We start from the raw sequence: 21,085 nt of genomic DNA, 5'->3' as shown, positions 1-21,085 counted from the left end.
GATTTCGTGTAACGTTTGACTCCGTGTACTCATACACCAAATATTTGCATTTTAGTGACAAACAATTCCCAATGACAACCTGCATAAGTTATTTGTTTTTTGCAAAAAAAATTGTTGCTAATTTTCTGCATAAATTTTGCAGATAACCAATCAGATGGCTGCATTTAATTTATTCCAAGGGTATCTAACAACAAACCAGATTCGATTGACCATTCAAATTAAAGAAACTATAAAAATGTGAAAATTTGCACGAAGAAATTTCATACATTGCACTCCAGCAATCAGATTAGCATCAAAGCAAGTAAAGAAGAAGATCTCAATCTCTTTTCTAAGCAAACGAAACCAACTTTTTTAAAGCTGTGCTTTTGAAGATTTTAAACAGTAAGTACTAACATATATATTTTTTATATTTCTTTCATTTTACCTAAAAGCCTCGAAAGGGGTCAAGGAAGAGGAACAGGGTGAGCACCTTTTCTAAGACTATTTCAACTCTGCTTTTACATAATAAAAAAATTGAGTAAATTCTTTGTGTAACATGTCAAGGGAACAAAATATCAGAAAGTTTTTATTTAATTTGATTGAAATTGATATACCATTTTACTTTAAGGGTAATCTCAGAACAAAGAACAAAAGAAAAATTATAAGATAATTAAACAATTTTGATTGCATAGTAACCATAGTTAGTAACAGAATGTTTGACATTGAGACAAATTTATTATAACAAATATGGTAGCTGTAAACAGTGGCGGATAAGGGAAGATAGTGAGACCGCTTGGTTGAGTTAGAAAAGCGACTATTCTAAATTTCACAAATTTTATATATTCAACAGCTAATTCAAAATGACGGCTTCACCAGTGATTGTCAGCCAACGTGCTAAAGAACGTGATTACCTTCTTGCGTTGAACGATCGCTTCCAAAACTATGTATCACGCGTGAGAACAATGCGTGAACAAGGTAAACAAATCGAGAACAACACGTTCATCGCTCACACTCAAGCTTTGGAAAATGAACTTTTTGAAGTTAAAAGTATCTATGAAAAAGAATTGGAAACATGCCGAGGACAACTCGACTCCATGACTTCTGAAAGAAACGCATACCAACTGGAAGCAAGCAAGAAAGGAGCTTTGGCAACGGAATACCAAGACAAGTAAGTTTGAACCCTCTTTTTTTCGATTGTCTTATTTCCTTTTTTAAGGTGTTAAATTTTTCTTTGAAGATACCGTAGCACTCTCGATACTGAAGTTCTTAGTGACATTCGTGGGAGTGAATCGAGTGTGTGCTCGTTTTTTTTACGTGGTTTTAAAAGTGTAAAAAGTTCGAATAATAAAGTGTGACACGCCATGTATCAAAAACAAAACAATCGTCACCATTCAAGTAAATTTAGACACAGTCCCAACTCTGCGAGAAATCATTAAAAATTGATCAATGAAAAATGTATCAAAAATTTTTTTTGGTGCAGAATTCCTGAATAATTGATTAACTGTCAGTTTTCCGTTAAAATAATGAATATTTAATGATATTCGAAAAAATCGAAAAAAATTAATCAGTTTCCATGGGATTTTTAGGGAGCAGTTATTCTCATCCCAAAACAAGTTAGAAAATCGAAGGAAAAAACAACATGACTAATTATTTTTGTGTCATAATTTGAAAATATTGAGCATAATTTATTCATTGCTTAAAGGCGACATCTCATTTCTTAGACAGCGGCTCTCTTTTTAAGTCTAGTGTATTGCACGAATCTAGAACTTTTCCGACTGTCCAACAGTTACAAGGTATTTGGCATATCCTATAGCAATGGCATAACATAATATGCATTATACCCTAATATTTGAATATCAAGATAATATGTCAAAAAACTTACCTCGCGATCAGGGGTCTAAGAGTGTTTAACTTAAATTTTATATCTCTAACCTTCCCAAAGAATCATAGAAATGGTAACAACACGCCTCGATTCCCTAACTGCTCCTCTTTTACTCAAAAACGTATAATATCAAATCTATAGTATCATAATACCGTAATATCCATTTCTCTAGATACAATAACGAACTGACCACTCGCAAGAAGTTGGAGAATGCTTTAGCAGATGCACATCGATTGCTAAGCGAGAAAGACTCGCTCATCCAAGAACTCAGAATCACGATTGCGCAACATCAAAACGCACATCTGGACACTACCAAGGAACGTGATGCACTCCAAAGTACTCTCAACGCCGTTCAAACACTTTGCGATTCCGAATCGAAAGCCAGAGCTGACTTGGAAGCATCCGTACAAAAACTTTCAGACCAACTCACTTTTGAACGACAACTCCACGATAAGGTAACGATTTAAAAACTGGTGCTTAACCTATGAGGCATATATGACAAGGACAACAAACTTCCGTTTTGATCCTTTTTTAGTCGTATTTCGATTTTATGATATCCCTACTTTCTCATATTGTCAAAACTTCATGCAACGTAATTTAATAGTTTCAGTTTTATTTTCTCTGGTAAATTCTAAATACACAGGATGATAACATGAATGTTTTCGATTTTCTCTAGGCATTAATGGAATTGAACAACAAATTGTCAGCAGCCGAACGCGCCATCTCAATCGCCGATGAGAAACTACGTGAACACGATATCGTTGATGATAACTTGGCACAAACCATCGCTAAGATGCGAATGCAAACACAAGCTGAATTCAGACGCTTCCAAGACGAATCAGAGGCCGCCTACCAAGCATCATTGTCACAAATCAAAGGACAACTTGATGCTGAAAGTAAAACATTGGCACAATCCAACGAAGAGAACATCCACTTGAAAGCCATCATTGAAGAGATGAACGCAAAGATTGGAAAACTCGACAGCCGATGCAATTCCGTTGAAGAACAAAACAGATCATTGATCCACACTTTGGAATGTGAGCGACAACAAGCACAAAACACCATCAAAGAACTTGAACATAAATTACGTGAGATGCAAGAGCACTTGAACGCGAAAATCCGTGAACTCAACGTCGCGTACAATGCACAAATCCCATTGGATCTTGAAATCGAAGCTTTCGCCAACTTATTGGACGCTGAAGAAAAACGGTAAGACATTCTCACCATCAATGTTAAGGAAGCCTAGCAATAGAATAAAAATACAGCAAATTACTTTTCAGTCAAAAAATCGCTCGCTCTAAAAACCTTCTAATCAAGCATATCTAATTCTCGACAAACAAAACCAATCTTCAAACCCATCAAGCTCTAATAGTCAAATTTAACATGTACGCTTTAATTATGAATGATTTTTATAACTAAAAATGATATCATTTCTAAATCACAGATTGAGCGTTGCATTGGCAAATCCACCAAGTGAATTGGTTCAAACAGCCCGAGGCGACTTAGTCTCCAGCCGAGGCCACTACACCGGAGTTCGATCAATGCCGGGCAGTCCTCGAAAACCAGTCAGCGGTATCAACAACAGTCCAACCAACTTCTCAGCAAGACCAAAATCAGTTCCAATTAATGAAGACACCAAAGAACTTCCAAGGTCGGATTCACCAGGCAAACCAGGATCACCGGGCGCTTACTATCTCCCTGGAATCGGAGATAACTCGAGCAGGTAAAATTAGTTTTTTTAACTATAACTTGTTAAAAACTTACATTTCTAAAGGTACTTGTACCTAGATATAAACAATCTAAATAAACAATTAAACTACTCAATTCAAATCAATGTTAAACTAATGAAGTCTGATAAACTACGTTTTAAAGCCTTAACATAAACGACCCTAAGAAACTTAAATTTAAATCCCATACTATGTAAACATTTAAACATTCTAAATAAAACACCTACAAATAGAGCCGTTAGAGACAACTAGTTACCATTAAACTTAATCAAACTAAATAATCTTCTTACCTTAGAATCTTCAAGAACCCACGTGGTAACTACGGTACAACTGCCACGCCACAAACACGTGTTTTCTACAACAAGAAATAAATTTCATAAAATTGATCATCAACAATATAATGATAAATTTAAATGACTAAAATTAAGATCTTAGACTATTATCAAAACGATTAAATTTTCGGAGAGAACCCTGGCTAATTGGAAGTGAATAGACACAAAAGGCAACTGAAAGAAGAGAAAGTGTTGATGGAGATCTAGATCTGCTCTGGTAACTAAAATGTTAGTACCAAAGAGCTAGGCTGGAGCAATGATCCTTTATTTAATTATTTTAATTTATTTAAACTTAAATGATTTTAACCCTTAACTCACACACAGAAGTTGGGAATTGTAAAGATTTAGTAAAATAGTATAGTTAATAAAAATCCAAAATATTAATGTTTGTAAAGATATCAGCATCAATTTGAATAATTTTGAAAATTTCTTTAAAGTTGCACTTTTTATGATAATTTTAAACAATTTTTGATACTGAAATAAATCATCCTAAAATAAATTAACTCAACTTAACTTATGATTTCAACTTAAAGGTTTTATTTTTACATAAGTGTTTCCGTTTCATATCAGACACATATTTCATATCAGGACAGTGTCTTCCTATTGTTATATTATGCTGATTTAAGCATAAAATTGTTTTTCTTTTCCTCTTTTTGATCAATCTTGCTTCACATCTGTGTCAATCCAATGTGAAAAAGCTTGTGAATTAAAATTGACGAGTAAGCAAACGATATCACTCTTATTTAAAAACAAAACCTTTAAATCTAAAATCTACGAGCATACAATTAATTATCAATCTTTTCTTTGTTAAGTTAAAATCCCCATCAACAATTAAAACATCCCCTTCACAGACACGTTGTAATTTTTTTAGCCATTTTTTTAACGGGCCAATTCTCAATGGGGATTGGTATTCTTTGGTATTCCTATGATTTGAATCCCATTGTTTTCGAGCAAGAAAATTCAGTAGGGATGGAAATAGCACAATATTCTGCAGTGAGGATTTGTTTATCTGATTATTTTCAGTGGGGACAAAAGTTAGAGTATAATTTTCCACTGGATACGATATTTTGGCCAATTTTTCCAACAGAAAGGGGTCCCAGTGGGTCTGTGAGAAGGGGGTGTATCAAAATTAGAATAAATTAGAAATGTTCTTTGCCCTCCTCCCCGCATAATAGAACTAAAAACATGTTTTTAAAGTACTAGATTATAGATAGCTAGATTCAGCCGGTTCTAACACCTCCAAATCTTCAACCATGGAAATGCTAATTAGAGCCTTTGGAGGTAGCTCACTAGTAAGGTCGGATTTTAAAGCTTAAACACCTTAAAACACAATAAAAGAGCAAAATAAGCAGTTCAAAGCTTTTCAAGATTGAAAATTCGTCGGTTCTGTTCCCTCATCGGACAGAAACGGGTCTATTTTCTTGCATTGGATGGTTCCACAGAGTTTACCCTGTGGAGATTATATAAGCGAGTATGTACTCGAGACGAATCGAAGGAGACGGTATAAAGCAAAGTTGCGAAATCGCTGTCTACTTTGCTCGAGAACGTTAAAAACACCAAAATACAGTCGTCTGTTTAGGTGAGCAAAGAATATATAGCGCCCTACATCAACTATCGACTTTGTTTTGCGTAGACTTTCCTCGAGATCCACCGTTACACAAACTCGCTATAGTCTTACTTAGCTAGGGGGCGCCTGCGCAGCACTATTAGCCCATACAGCATAGGGTTAGGCTGTTCTGAAAGCCTTACTTGATATTGGCTGATATCGATTCTATATAATAATATTCAAAGCCGCCTAAGTCGTAAGTCATGGCTGACATATCTAAAACAAATAAGATTTTAACCTCTTGTTTATAAAATTATTGGATTTTATGATTTACAGTACACATCACGTTCGTATCTTTCATGTCGATCCTGCTGGCAAATTTATTCGCATTTTTAACAACTCGAATTATCAGGTAAGCCATCCAAATGATACAATGAACTTCTTTTAACCCCTCACTTCGATAGGAAGAGGAGCAGAAAGTCAACTGATAAAATTAGTTCATACCGGGGGAGGGGACTACTAAAGGCAAAATAGGTACCGGGTATGTACGAGCCATAAGAGTCCCTTTTTCACACTCTCAAAAGTCACTCAAAAGGATACAAAAACAATTAAAAAGCAATTGATCTGTTAGGGTTCCAAAATTACGAAAAATTAAAAAATTTACTCCCTCAAAGAGGCAAAGATATTCTTGAAATTTGGACTAAAATTTAAAATTTTTTTAAGAATTGTCTCTAAGGGTGGCCAAACGTCAAAAAATGGACAAAATTTTCAAATCGTAAAAAAGTTGAAATTCAGTTTCTCAAAGGGTCGATTTTCAAACTCACTCGGATACACCCGTCACCTGGCAAACCTAGTAGCGCCCCCTTCCCGAGTTTATAGATACGAAAATAAAAATGAGCCGAAATATTTATCAGGCTTGTTCCCAAGCATATCGTTAATACAGATTCTGAAAATCTTTTTGGTTTTGAGACATCAACTACACGTTTTTTTTTATAAGAACAAACTATATAAGAACATAAGGCTTCGAGGCCCAAAAATTTAAGAACATTCTAAGAACATTCTAAGGCTTTGGAGACTTAAATACATGCATTTTCTTAAGAAATTACATCAAAATGCTCAAAAAATGCTGAAAATAAGAACATTTTAAGAACATTTTTAGGCTTCAAATCCAAAAAACTAAGAACATCCGAAGGCTTCGAAAATTTTTGACGTTCTTATAAAAAAAAACGTGTAGTGACAAGAAAATACTTAGTAAAAAGCGACACGTCCGATTGAAATAGTTTTTCTTTGGTCTCGATACTAAGAAATATAATTTGCATTAAATATTATTTAAAAAATTTCGATGATAATCAACACTAGGTTAATTCGTGCTTGAGGGAATAAGAGCCATTTTAGTGTAATACACGTTTTTTTTTTTATTAGAACACCTAAAATTTGGCTGAGCCTGGATGTGCTTATTTAGCAATTTTCAGCCTAAAATGTTCTTAAATGCGTTCTTAATTTATCGGAGTACTTTAAATCGACAACATCATGCAAAATAAAGAGCACTTAAAGTTGGTAAAATTTGGACAATATTTGACTCTCGATTTTAGAAAATCCATCCCTAAGTTTGGTTAAAACTGCTTGAAAAGAGGAAAAAATTGTACTTGCTTGTCATTTTTTTCCAAACTGAGGCTGAGCATGTTCTTACGATGTTCTTAATTGTTCTTATAAACTGAATTCTAATAAAGAAAAAAACGTGTAAAGTAATTCAAACCTTCGCGCGGTATTTACCGATTTTTTCTCTCGATCTTTCACAGGATGAAAACATTGGTGGCTATATCATTCAGCAAAATATGAACGGACGCCCCGTCGGCATGTTTCGATTCCCACCGAAGACCATACTCAAAGCTAGCTCGTACACGACGGTAAACTATTTTTTCTTCAAAGCACCTATTTGAAAAACAAGTTTGTTTCAGTGGACTAATGAGAAAAAATCTTTGACTTCCGGAAAGGTTCCGGAAAGAATGGTTTTGGAGTTTTAATAGTTCAATCTTCAATCATAAACTCTAAACTAAAGAGAATTAAATTATGTACTTATGCACTTTTGTATTTTTTAATCAATTTAATATCTCCTACCATTTGCTTAAATACAGAAAATGAAAAAATAACTTTCACCCACTCTTGCAGTGCACGGGTACAAGATTTGGGCACATTCTATTACTGATTTCAATCATATTTTAAGAAATATTGGACTATTTTTAGGTATGGTCAGCGAGCTCATTGGCTAAACACAATCCACCATCAGACTTTCTATGGCGAGCGCAACCCGTTTGGAGGACTGGTATAAACACCACAACCATATTATCCAAACCAAATGGAATGGTAAGACAGAAAACTTTCATAGGTTTACACGCAACGGTGTCTAACGGCGTTCATTTGTCTATCTGCTTTCAAAATTTTGGAAAAGAGATGGTCCAAGAATGGAAAGGAATAAACTGCTGATAACACTCCCGCAAATACACATCTTCATTCTTTCCTAGAAGTTCATCGGATGTGGTTTCGTAAAACTTGAGTCTCGCAGTAGTTTATAGATTTATCTTGTTTTTAGGCCATTTCATGGACAACACCAGTTAAACCATATGGTATCAATCCACCAATAAAAACACGACCTAATTACATGACAATTGATGACGTCATTCTAGAAAACTTGAGGTAAAACTTGATAATTTGTTTCTATCTCTTGGGGCATTATACCTAGACAAGAGAGTTGTACAATGGTTAATTGAATTGGAACCCTTGCAAAACACATTGTGAGAAGTGTCGGGGTTCGTTGGACTCGCAAAATATACCAAAATTTTCAAAAACATAAAGTAATTGAAAATAAATACTTCATAAGAATCTTTATTCTCAAATTTTTCTAGTCACATGAATATTTCACCATCTTCACCTCAAAACACACATCTACCAGCGGCTCAAGAACTTCTAAACAGGACAATAACAGATATTAAACCAACGGACCAAATGACACCGAAAGACGTTCTTCGGCCACCTAGCGCCAAACCTAGGGTTCGAACAACGACATCAGCACTACTTGAAAGAGACAAAGATACGATGCAAACGCAAGAAAAGAAAAGACCGTCTACAGTTCACGTCACAAACATACATGAGCACTTGAGACGAGCACATCAGGTTAGTAATTTTGTCCTGGATAAACAACAGATTTCTATAAAGTAAAAATCTCAATTATTCTCAGGGCAATCAAAATGGGTTCTCGAAAAACAAACTGAGTGATATGATAAAAATGCAAATAAATTATGATGATTTACATTTTTATAATTCAGTTCCGCTTTTTTTCCGGCACCGTACAATTTACTCATTAATTCAGACTAGAACGGGAAATTTACTTGGTCCAAATTAATGGAGTATTTTATGTAGGAAAGTATTTTGATGTGGGTTTTTCTCGATCGTAACTAAGAAACAGCTCGTATTTAAAGAAAGATTCGAATAAGTGAAGATCTATCAGGCTCGGATACAGAGGGAGCCTATAACCAATGGAAGAGAGTGCACTTTATTATCGTATTACCTTATATGGAAACTAATTACTCTCCATGAATAAGATAGCCTACCTCCTGTATCTATCTGTTGAAACGAACTTTTGTAATATTTTTAGTCAGATTCCCAAAATTAGAATTCAACTCCCATTGTTACAGATTTAAGTCTCCTTTAGCCTCAAATTGTGCTTTGTCCCGGTACAATAATAATACAAAACGACCAATACATTTTTTTGATTTCTATTCTAGATTTCGAAGGACACAACACAAGCTACACAAAGGCGGCCGATTTTAATCAACAAAGTTCCCCACCAGACAAGCATATTGCGAACAACAAAATCGGCCCCTCTGAGGAGAAGATTTATTTCGACATATTAATACTCTAATATTCATAATTTGAACTCCTTCTTTATACACACAAGTTACATTAAGCAGTGTGAACCCTCGCTAATTCGAACTCGTACGGGAAGTTTAAATTTTTGATGTTTTTTTTTTACGATGGTTTCCCCTTAAAGGATAACAGAGAGTCCATTCACTTCAAAAAGTGTGAAAAATATTTCACTACCGTTATTGTGAACCCTTTCAGCGTACATGTTTTTTGTAAGAACGAACTACATAAGAACATAAGGCTTCCGATGATCAAAAAATCAAAAACAAGTTAAGAACATTTTATTATAAGGCTTTGCAGACTCTGAAACACTCGATTTCTTAGGGAAATGGACAAAAATCTCACTAAATGGTGAAATTAATAACATGTTAAGAACATTTTTAGGCTTAAAACTCAAAAAGTTAAAAACATCCGAAGGCCTCAAAAGTTTTGGATGATCTTATAAAAAACGTGTATTAAGATTAATTCAACGTGTGCTTTACAAATCGTAGCAAAAAAAATTCCACACTTAAAGTGAAAGATTCGAAGAGAACCCGCGAAAGTGTTCTTTCACATAAACTCACAAGTGCTTATGCTATCACAATTGTGAGAACTTATATTTATATTCTGCTCCTTGTAAAAGGAAGGATTGGAGTTGGTTCACACATTGGTGATAACTTTTATTTGTTGAAAAAGTTTTTTTGGGAACTTTTTTTGAAAATTTTGAATCGAAAACTTTTTTAATATCATCCTTATAATGATATTTGAGTTTTGTAATATTATTGTAAAAATAATATAAAAATTCCAACATTTTCTTATTCTCGTCGAATTTTCATTTTGCTTACTTTATTGGATAGAATGTACGAAGTATTGGTGATATTCACGAAGTATTGTTTTATATACGGAAGCACCCAATAAGGACCATTATTTTGAATCTAAACAATAAATCTAGTGGTAAACGCGTAAACGCTCGGGTTATTTTGGATACTTCCGTAAAAAACATTGTGTTATGAATATCACACAGGACTAGAGGAATATGGTAAGTTACTGGCAGTCTATAAGAATCGGTTGAGTCCTTAAGCTCGAGCTTTCTTTATTTTCTTTCCACTTTGACCCTAAAATAATAATTTTAAGTCTTTCATCTCTTCTACTTTGACCTTAAGTTGCTTACAATTCAGCCACTTCAGATTTTCAGTTTTCAAAATCAAGCATACTGTAGTCAAGGTACAAATTTTACCGATTTTTGGATGCATTGTTGTTTATATTCAGTGTTGTATTATGGATCCTATCTGTGCTTATAAAATATATCGAAATTGGCTAGTTTTTCTATAAAAACACGCCAAGCAACCAAAATTTCATGTCTAATATATTCTTCAAAAGTAAGCCCTCATGAGCAAAAAAAAACATCTATCTCGTAAAAAAATTGATATAGATGAACATGCTTTTTTTGAGCCAACAAATTTTTTTTGCAAAAATCAGCTTGAGCCGTCTTTTACCTATGATGGTACCCTACTTTCATGCAAAAAATCAGAAAAAATTAATGATCCAATTTTTCACTAAGTCTAAAAAATCCCGTTTTTTAGCCGTTTTTTAGCCGTTTTTTAGCCGTTTTTTGGCCCAAATTTGCCAAAATATTTTTTTTTCGAAAATCGGGCTCCGTCACATTTTGGCCAACACCATTTTGCACCTTTGCACCAAAAATCAAAAGATTCCTATGATTCAATCCTGAGGAAAGTTGGTAACAGACGAACGAACGGACGAACGAACAAACACAGGTTAATTTATAGGATCTCCACCCCACCGGGGTAGGTCCAACAAAGCAAAAGCTTCTTAAAAAATATTAGAACTATTAATCAATTGCTGAGATTCATCGCCTAAAGACAAAATCCATTCTCACCGTCCAACTAAAACAGTGTCCCCTCAACACCACTCACGCCCAAAGTAGGTAAATAGAAGCTAAAAAAAACACGCGTAACTTTGAAAATGACCTAAAGTCTATTCACGATAAGTGTGCACTCTTTTTTCTTTTACCTATAACTTTTGAAGGAATACTTAAATCTTTATAAATTTGATATCGTTGGAGAGATATTTGTGAGTGGAACAATTTGAAATAAAAAAGTTTTTAAAAAAAATATTAAAAACGAAGATGAAAATGAAGAAGAAAAAAATGAAGATCTTGTAGAGAAGTGCTATAACTTTCATTTTCATTGGAGAGATTCTTTGATCTTAGGAGGTCATCACTGTGAAAAAATTTCACTAAAATATTTATTCAAGATAAAATTATAATACAAAGTTTATAAGTGATTGACCCCAAAAAACAGCAGAAAACAGGAGAAAACAGCGTTTTTAGACGTCAATCAGCTTATAACTTTGTTTGATATCTTTTGACTGAATGATTATTTTTGAGAAATATTTTCATAGTGATGACGTTCGATAATCAAGGATTCACTTCAGTGAAAATGATAGTTATAGCACCTTTCTACAAGATCTTCATTTTTTTCTTCTTCATTTTCATCTTCATTTTTAGAATTTTTTTATCGATTTTTTTATTCCAAATTGTTCCACTCACTAATATCTTTCCAATAATACCAAATTTATAAAGATTGAAGAATTCCTTCAAAAGTTATAGGTAAATAAAAAAAGAGTGCACACTTATCGTGAATAGACTTTAGTAAAGCCGATTTTTGAAAATTGCATGGTTTGTATGCACGCGTAAGTTTTAGTAACAGACAGGTGAATTCGGCCAAGGTTCTTCTCTAAATGAGAAAACATCTTCTTGAGACATTTATTAAGAATTTTTATAATTTTGCATCTTTCTACGAAGAATCCTTTCCGACAGCACCTATTTATCAAAACAATTTAATAAATTTAATAAGAACAAAACTCTAGAAAGATCAATGAAATAAGGATATGATTTTTTAACCCGGTACCTTGATAAAAACTTACAGTGATCTAAGCAAGTAAGCATTACCAATCTTTCGCAAGAATTCTTCAGCCTAAAAATGAACAGAAATTAAAACAACTACAGGTTTAAAGCCTCACACAGCCTTATCTTCAAACTCGGATCAATCAAATTAATGTCTCTGTAATTCAAACTCTGAAACTTTAGAACTCTGACTTTAAGATAGGCAAATTCTTTCTGAAAAGGTTACTAAATTCGTTGGAATTAAGGAGGGTACCATTTCTAAGACACCTGAGAGTACATAGAATGCTGTACCCTGTCGTTCAATATTTTTAGTCCAGGGCCCGCGCCACGATTTTGAAAGTGAGGGGGCCAACAAAAATATAGTGACTAAGGAGGCGCAACCATGGTTTGCGCCGACGGGTCTGAAAATTTTCGATTTTGACTTGTCTTATTTAGCTAAAACAGCTTCCTTTTTGTTCTGATTTTCTGAAAGAAAACTGTTAAGTGGTTTGTTTGTTTAAAACAAAAGAGTATAATTAGACTTATTTAAGTGTTCACTTGTCCCCTTTTAGAAAGGTTCTAACGTTTTTATTGGCACGCGCACAGAAAAGAAAAACTCATTAGGTGAAAAGAAATTTTTTATTTTGCTTTGCAAAAAAGTGGGAGGGCCATGGCCCCCGGCCCCCTGGCTCCCGGTGGCGCGGGCCCTGTAGTCTTCACGATGTAATGTTTTATATGCAAGTACCCAATTAAGACCGGGTGTTCGCCCCTAATTGTGAATTAGATTAGAGTCTATACACGCTTTTTTTTATAGCCGTTCTTATAAAAAGTGTGTAATTTATGAAAGCTAGCTGTGACTAAAAAATATGATGGGGCTGCTTGTAATCTGAGAATCTGAAATCTAACTGTTAAATGGATACAAAAGATTTACGAAATCAAACTACAATATTTCAGAGGGGATGTTTGAAATACAGTGTTATGTATGTGTATGTGTATGTGTTTGTAAGTGAATGTGTTCAGGGGTTCTGCTTTGTTTTGATTGGCGAACAATACGCCGTGATTTTACGCCGATAATTTAATTGAATTCGTATATGAGAACACTTGAAGAATGTTTTAAAAACATCCAAAGGTTGTAAGTTTCTTTTAATGCTCTTATAAAAAAAAGAAGTGTAGGTTTGTTGTAAGACATTTTGAGTTTCCATATATTCCGAATTGTTGGTATATTTTCAACATTAAAATTAATATTATTTACTACAGTCTTTTTGTTAAAATGAATTTAAGTGTATTAGGACTTTGTTACCTAGAGCTGCTTGGCGACATTTTTACCAGCAATTTTACAGGAATTCAGGAATTTAACGTTTCAGTGTCTTTTTAATTACTCTTTTTTTGGAATGTGCTAATTTCTGTTACTCGGGTCGATCTTAATATCATTGCCGACCAAAAGACCGCTTTCGTACACGTTTTTTTTTATAAGGAACCTTAACTTTGCTCTGAGCCTGGAGTTCCTTATTTTTACAGAGAATTTCAGTCTCAAAGTTCCTTATCGATCTCCTTACTACATAGGAAATTTTGAACTTTTTGCCCCTTGAAAGATCAAAATTTGGTCAAATTAGTCCCAATAAGGTACATTATTTTCAAATCCACTTATTCTCAGCCTGAGCAGTTCCTTAACAATTCCTTATTTTTTGAGCCATTTTCAGCCTCGAGTTCCTTACAAACGTGTTCCTTATAAAAAAAAAACGTGTATATCTTTTTAGCCTCTAGCTTGTTAATTATAGTTTGACCTACACGTTTTTTTATAAGAATCTCCATCATTTTGTCAGTGGACAGATGTTCTAAAATTTTATGTCCAAAAAGCTTTGTTGAACGTTAAAGTGAAGAGTCGCACGGGAGTCGCACCTACGATCGGTCACTATGTGATCCCCCCCGGGAAAGTTTTCACTTTCATTAGCTGATTCTTTGTAACCTATTTTGTTTATAAAATTCAAGATACAATTTATACTGTAAATGCTGTATATAAAATGGTCGGTTGTATGTATCGTGGCTTTTACTTGAAAAAGGTTCTGAAAAAGAGGGGAAAAACGATTAATTTTCATCAACCCTTTGAGAAAGTCAGTGTAAAAGAATTTTGTTATCACAAAATTGTTGTGCTTATAAATAAAAAGTTTAAAACTTGAAAAAGTAAACATAAACATTCAGAACTATTGACATACCTTTTTTCTATTTTTTTCTCTGAATTATGAAATGTGTCTAGAGTCGAAGAGAGTTTTTTCATGGTCGAAGAGTTTGTTGGTTTGTTGTTGGAAAGGTTAAACATTTCAACTGACGGATGTCCAACGCGGACCAACGTCCACGTGTTTTTAATAAGAACAAACTACGTAAGAACATAAGGCTTCGACGGACAAAATGTTAAGAACAAGCTAAGAACATTTTAAAGCTTTAAGGATTCAAAAACACTCGATTTCTTAAGGTAAAAATGGTTAAAAAATGGCGAAAATAAGAACATGTTAAGAATATTTTTAGGCTTCAAACTCAAAAAGTTAAGAACATCGCAAGGCCTCAAAAGTGATGGATGTTCTTATAAAAAACGTGTTTTATAAGTAATCGTATGACTGATTACAGCAAAGTACAAAAGTCCCGAGCTCGCAGGGCCGATTAATCATTAATTGCCCGCTCTTGTAATCGGACCGCATTTTATTTTTATTAAAATGTAGACAGTGCCTAAAAGATTCGAATTCGAATCTTTTCAGATTTTCGAATGTTTTTTGTTCTATCAAAAAAAAATTGTTTTTTGTTGTGACACTACCAAACCAAACAAAATAAAAATAAAATGGCGAAGGGCAGATTCAAACTGTTGAGTGAAGAAGAGCTGTAGAAATTGAGTGAGAAATCTGAGAGCAAGAATACAGAACGATCGACATCGACTTGGTTAAATGTTTATCAATCATGGGCCAAAGAAAGAAACAAGAAATCAGACCTTAAAAATTATACTGCAAACAAATTTTGTTTTTTCAAAAATTTATTTCATGTCAGTATTTCATACGATTAATCCAAAATAGTATGACCTTCTCTGGCAATTTCGGGAAAATTTTTCCCAAATTGCCCTCAAAGTCATACGATTACTAACACAAATAAATAGTAAAAACTCAAGAAACTCATTGTAAAATACAATTTTTAGAAAAACAAAAAAACACAAAAAAATAAGAAAAAACATAAGAGGAATAAGAGATGGTTATTTGAGTAAATACTTTATTTCATATAATATTTAGAATTTTAGAGAGAGATGTTAGTTTTTTTGGTTGGTTTGTTGTTTTTTTTGGTTGGTTTGTTCTTAATTCTTTTAGTTTTAGGTTGAGTTAAGAAAAAGTTAAAAAAGTGTCGTATAAATGAGTTAAGAAAAAGTTAAAAAGTGTCGTATAAATAAGTGTATATAACTCCTAGAAGGGGTCTCTAGAAGGCTAAAAGGGAACATCCCCTGGGGTTTTCAAGCTCTGAAGATGGCTGTCAGAGTTTCAAATGCAATAAAATTTGATAGTATTATCTGCCATGGTCGACTTGGGCTTAAAAGTCCCTTACTGTATCAGGTTGGGCTTTAAAAGTGTTTTTATATTTTGCGGTTTCTTTCAAGATATTTTGCGGTTTCTTTCAAGAAAAAGCACAAACTCTTTCTTTCGCGTCTCAACTTTAAATCTAGTTTTATTTTTATACATTCTTTTAAATATTTGTCCACGCTAAACTTGAATTGTTTTGAAATTTGTATTTCAAGCAAACAGCAAAGACATTTAAAAAAATATTTGCTGTAATACATAGAACGCATTTACGTACTCGAAGCCCTCGAAGAAGAATATTCGCTTTTGCTCCTGCTGTTTTTTGATTCCCCAGATCCTTATTATGATATGTAACCTTCCTACCTGTTGTTTGGTTTGTTGCACTTGGCTCTTTTGTGTTTTAGAGAAAGATTGTTCGATCTACTGCACTATTCCTGGGTTTGTTCCTTGTTGGTCTCGCTATATCTTACACAAAATGGTCTATTGTTCTTAGGTTCACATCATCTCTCATCGTGTCTCATAAACTCTGTTCCTTGCTCGTATACCTAGCCTCGCTGTATCTCAAAATTAGATCTGCTGTTTTTCTTATACACTTTTTTTTTAAGAACAATTCTATAAGAACAATGAGGCTCAAAAATCCCAAAAATAAGAACAATTTAAGAACAGTGTAGAGGCTGAAGTTAGAGAGTTATAGCAAAAAGAATCACTGGTTTCTAAAATCCTCTAAATAGAGGTAAATAGCCAAAACTTGTTTTTTACCTTAGAAAAAATAAGAACAAAATAAGAACAATTCAAGGCTCAAAGTGCCAAAAAAAATAAGAACAGCCGAGCCTCAACAATAATTTACTGGTTCTTATTAAAAAAAAGTGTAACATGCCATCCATTCTAACAAGAGCCCCCCCCCCCCCCCAGCGGCACCCCTAATCACGCCATCACGCAAAAAAATGTTCTCCATCACGCATCACGAAAATCGCTAAAATTTGTCATCACGCAAAAAATAACAAAAAATAGCCCAAATCACGCATCACGCCTCAAATTTTTGCCCTATCACGCATCACGCCAAAAAACTTGATCACGTCATCACGCCAAAAAAAATCTCTAATCGCGCCATCACGCAAGAAAAAAGTCCCAATCACGTCATCACGCAAACCGCTGGGGGCCTCTAACAGTGGCAGATAGGAATGCTTGTCGGGAAGTCCGGGATAGGGGCGTTGTCTAGAGAATCAAAAGTCGCAAATGTCCCGAGCTAAATCAACCAAACATGATATGTTATTTTTCTTAAATTATAAAAACGGAAGGCGCCATTATTTAAAATGAACCTATAATTCTTCGTTATTTTCAGGAGTCGAAAATATCTTAAAACATGGCGGTTATAGAGAACAAGCCAAAAGCATTTCTTCTACTGCTGATATGTTCTATACCATTTTGGGCGTATGTCTTCCTCACGTGGCAAGGAAGCTTTATAAATACATTGGAGATTAAAGGAAAAGTAAACGTTTTAGTTAAATTACAGAATGCTATAATGGATAGCCGTGTTTATCGGAAACCAAGAATTAAACCAATGCTTGAACCGGTTCGGTTCTTACATAACAATACATGTCAGTATCGATCTTACGAAAGACTAATGAAGCCTTGTCATAACACAAGCTGGGAAAATGGTAACAAGAACATGACACTTCGCACTAAAGCCGATTTAACAGAGATCAAAATTGAATTACCGAACAGTACTGATCAACCGGGACGTGTTATTTTACAGACTTTTGATGAATTGAAAAACCGGAAAAAGATTGGAGGTGATTTTTGGCGATCCTACATCTCGAATGATAAATTTAAAAAAGCGATTTATTTTGTTGATCATTTGAATGGTTCGTATTCAGCAGAGTTTGTGATACCTTTTAAAGGGACCTACACATTGAATGTGTTTCTTGAGCATTCCGTTTGTGATGGAATCATCGACCCTCCCATGTGGTGGTTTACTAAAGGTATGTGCTCCTATTTTTAAAGGAATATTAAAATTTTGAAATTTATGACAGGGTAGACGATGCTATCGTCCGTGTAGTATATTAGTATGATATTACGATATAACATAGTTGTATATTATAAAACGTAATATGTCGCGCGGCGGAAAATGGAGTCTGTGTTGAGCCCCTCCGACTAATTTTCGCCCGCGGAGACAAAATTTCCGTCCGACTGCTAATTTGCGTGTTATTCTTTATTATTCGAAATCGTCTTAGACTATAGCATAGTCTAATTACAGGGGTGTACCCACTTAAACAAGCAGACAGATCTCATCTCCCAAAATGGGTCCTTTTTTATCAAAAGTCCATACTATCCAGGCTTACAGTTCCTCAATGTCTTAAAATACTTGATAATTGCCGTGATTATCGCACACTATAAAGTATTTCCTGAGCGTAAACTGTTTTTTTTATTTGATAACATTCAACACGGAATATTTGCAATCGCACAGGTTGTTTCTTAAAGAACGCGATTTTGACGGTACATTGATAGTTCTTTAAGATTTTTTTTTTTAACTTTAAGGGAATGTACATGGTAACGAGCAAAAAGAAGGTATCATAGGTAAAATGGATCAATTCCGAAATACACCCACAAAGAAAGTCACCATTGAAATCAAAATAGAACCATCGTCAAAACTGAAACAGACATTCAACAGCCTTGGGAAAGTTCAAAATGTCATAAATGAATATTTTGGTTATTGGAAAGACGGCGAATATACGAGTTACCAAGACGGTAAGCCCATAAGAACACCAACTTTAAACGATTCTGTGTCGAAACCCTTAAATACGTTATGGTTCTACGGCGATTCGCTGACATATCTTTTTCAAAAATCATGCAAAAAACATCCTTTATGCACCAAAGTATTCCAAAATTGTGAATTGACTTATACTTGGACTTACAAGAAATTCTACTCTACAAACGATGATAATGCTAAAGATTTTTACACGAAATCGGGCAAAGATTTTGATGAAGCAAAATTTGTAAATGATTTCAAGGGAGTCTTAATGGGCGATAAGATGACAAACTCAAACAGTGTATTTGTAGTTAATTGGGGTATGCATACTATTGGAAATATGCAGCTACCGAGAAAAATGAAAGCATTTCAGAGATTCTTGAAAATGATACAAGAAGTTAAAGACACTTTGAAAGACCGTATGCCGCTCGTCATTTGGAAATCAACCACACCACCGACATTTGAGAATATAAAACAGACATATACGTCGATGAGATTCAGAACAAAATATGTAAGTTTCTTTCTAAAAGGCCAGTATCGGTTTAGTGCCTTGGCTAAACTTACACAGGAAATAGTAAAAGATATCAACGTGGCTTTTGAAAATTTGAAAGATTACAGATTTTTACGGTAACTTCACAAATTATGTTACGGTTATTTTTTGCTTATTTCCTGGTGTAAGTAAAGTAAAATTGCCAGAAAACGTATCGGATTTCTCCCTCTTTGTGATGAATATATAAGGAAGGTACAGTGTTTCTAAAAAAAACAAACAAATAAATGATGACAAACTTTTAATTTATATTAAAGGTTTTGTTTTTGCTTATATCAGCATAATATAACAATAGGCAGACACTGCCCTGATATGAAATATGTATCTTATATGAAGCACTTATATAAAAAAAACCTTTAAGTAAAAAATAAATTTATTGAATTGTATACTTAATATTTCAATCTCCCAATCCTATTCAATCATCTTAGGAATTGAACATCTAATGGAATAGCTGCTGTTGATGATTCTAGCCTTTATTTAATGTAGCGAAATCGTACTCCAGACTAAGTTACAGTCTACAAGGACCCATGTTTTGAAATTTCTTTTTTTTACTTTAAGCGTGCTGAAGTATGGAACAGCTATACCATCCGAGAACTTTGCAAAGCAAACATTCCTGTTCTAGACGTATATGATATGGCTTTAAGTACGCCGATCAAACCGAAAGACCATGTTCATTTTCCTGATAAAGCTTTCTACCCAGCACAAGACGATTTATTGAAATACATTATCAAAGTTTACGGGTTGGATAAATAACGTTTGGGTAATTTAGGTTATTAAATAGTACTTTTTTAGAAATTATGGTTTTAATTTTTAATTTTCTGACATTTCTCGTTAAATTTTTAAAACGACTTTTAAGTCATTTCAACATTTTAGCATACAGTTTTTAAAGAAACAGAAAATGTAAGTTTTTGAATATGGAATGTGTAGGATATAAATCTTTTGGAAATTTACCCCCCGAATATTGTGGCTTTTGATCCCAGTAGGTCCAACCCACCCCCCCCCCCCGAACAAGCATCAGTTTCCCCTAGGACATTCAAAATTTCCCTTGAACGGAGCAAAATTACCCCCAAACAGAGCAAGTTTACCCACCAGATAAGGCAAATTTTGTAGATTTTTTGAGAACCCCCTGACAAAATACCCTCCAACCCCCCATATACATGGGAAAAATTTTTCGATTTCCAAGGTTGGAAATTCAATATTTTTGGGTTGGAAATTTTGGTTTTAAAATTGAAGGTTGGAAATTTGAGCGATTCCCTTAAGCTGATTTGGAAAACGTAAATTACCCATAGGTTTTGTAGAATAAACCAATGCCCTTGAAAAATCAAGTGAAAAAACCCATGTAGAAATGGCATTTTTCCAAGGCTGTTTGGAAAACATGACTTTTTGGGTGGAAAAATCAACCAGAATTTTCGAAATTTCCAACCTTGTTTAGCTTGTATTTTGGCTTTTTTCCAACTGAATTTACAAAAATTCCAACCTTGTATTTCGGCTTTTTTCCACATGGATTTTCGAAAATTCCAACCTTGTTAAATTTGGATTTTGGCTTTTTTCAACCTAGATTTTCGAAAATTCCAACCTTGTTAAATTTGGATTTTGGCTTTTTTCCAACTGAATTTTAAAAAATTCCAACCTTGTTAAATTTGGATTTTGGCTTTTTTCCAACTGAATTTACAAAAATTCCAACCTTGTATTTCGGCTTTTTTCCACATGGATTTTCGAAAATTCCAACCTTGTTAAATTTGGATTTTGGCTTTTTTCAACCTAGATTTTCGAAAATTCCAACCTTGTTAAATTTGGATTTTGGCTTTTTTCCAACTGAATTTTAAAAAATTCCAACCTTGTTAAATTTGGATTTTGGCTTTTTCCAACCTGGATTTTTGAAAATTCCAAGCCATGGAAAATGCAAAATTTCCGACCTTAATACAATAATGACCGGTTAGTGAGGGCGGTACTGAGAAATATTGCCCGAG

The 21,085-nt window shown here is 34.0% G+C and overlaps 2 protein-coding genes across 2 annotated transcripts; both read left to right on the top strand.

Annotated features, from left to right (window-relative positions):
• The first annotated feature begins 259 nt into the window (after window positions 1-259).
• LOC136819710 (lamin-B2-like) lies at window positions 260-10,176 on the top strand. Its single transcript, XM_067075954.1, has 11 exons — window positions 260-381; window positions 830-1,147; window positions 2,034-2,316; window positions 2,538-3,070; window positions 3,306-3,584; window positions 5,803-5,878; window positions 7,266-7,373; window positions 7,711-7,830; window positions 8,057-8,160; window positions 8,370-8,637; window positions 9,249-10,176. Exons 2-11 carry the CDS (start codon window positions 840-842, stop codon window positions 9,375-9,377), a joined length of 2,208 nt encoding a protein of 735 aa, XP_066932055.1. The 5' UTR covers window positions 260-381; window positions 830-839; the 3' UTR covers window positions 9,378-10,176.
• Window positions 10,177-17,141: 6,965 nt separating this feature from the next.
• On the top strand, window positions 17,142-20,263 carry LOC136819704 (uncharacterized). Its single transcript, XM_067075945.1, has 3 exons — window positions 17,142-17,801; window positions 18,358-19,079; window positions 19,674-20,263. The coding sequence occupies exons 1-3, from the start codon at window positions 17,183-17,185 to the stop codon at window positions 19,866-19,868; spliced, it is 1,536 nt and encodes a 511-aa protein (XP_066932046.1). The 5' UTR covers window positions 17,142-17,182; the 3' UTR covers window positions 19,869-20,263.
• Window positions 20,264-21,085: the final 822 nt, after the last annotated feature.

The sequence above is a fragment of the Clytia hemisphaerica genome, unplaced genomic scaffold (genome assembly GCF_902728285.1).
Source record: "Clytia hemisphaerica strain Z4C2 unplaced genomic scaffold, Clytia hemisphaerica genome assembly, whole genome shotgun sequence".
In the NCBI taxonomy this organism is placed as follows: Eukaryota; Metazoa; Cnidaria; class Hydrozoa; order Leptothecata; family Clytiidae; genus Clytia; species Clytia hemisphaerica.
The sequence above is the reverse complement of the archived record's forward strand: the minus strand, read 5'-3'. Positions and strand labels throughout refer to the sequence as shown.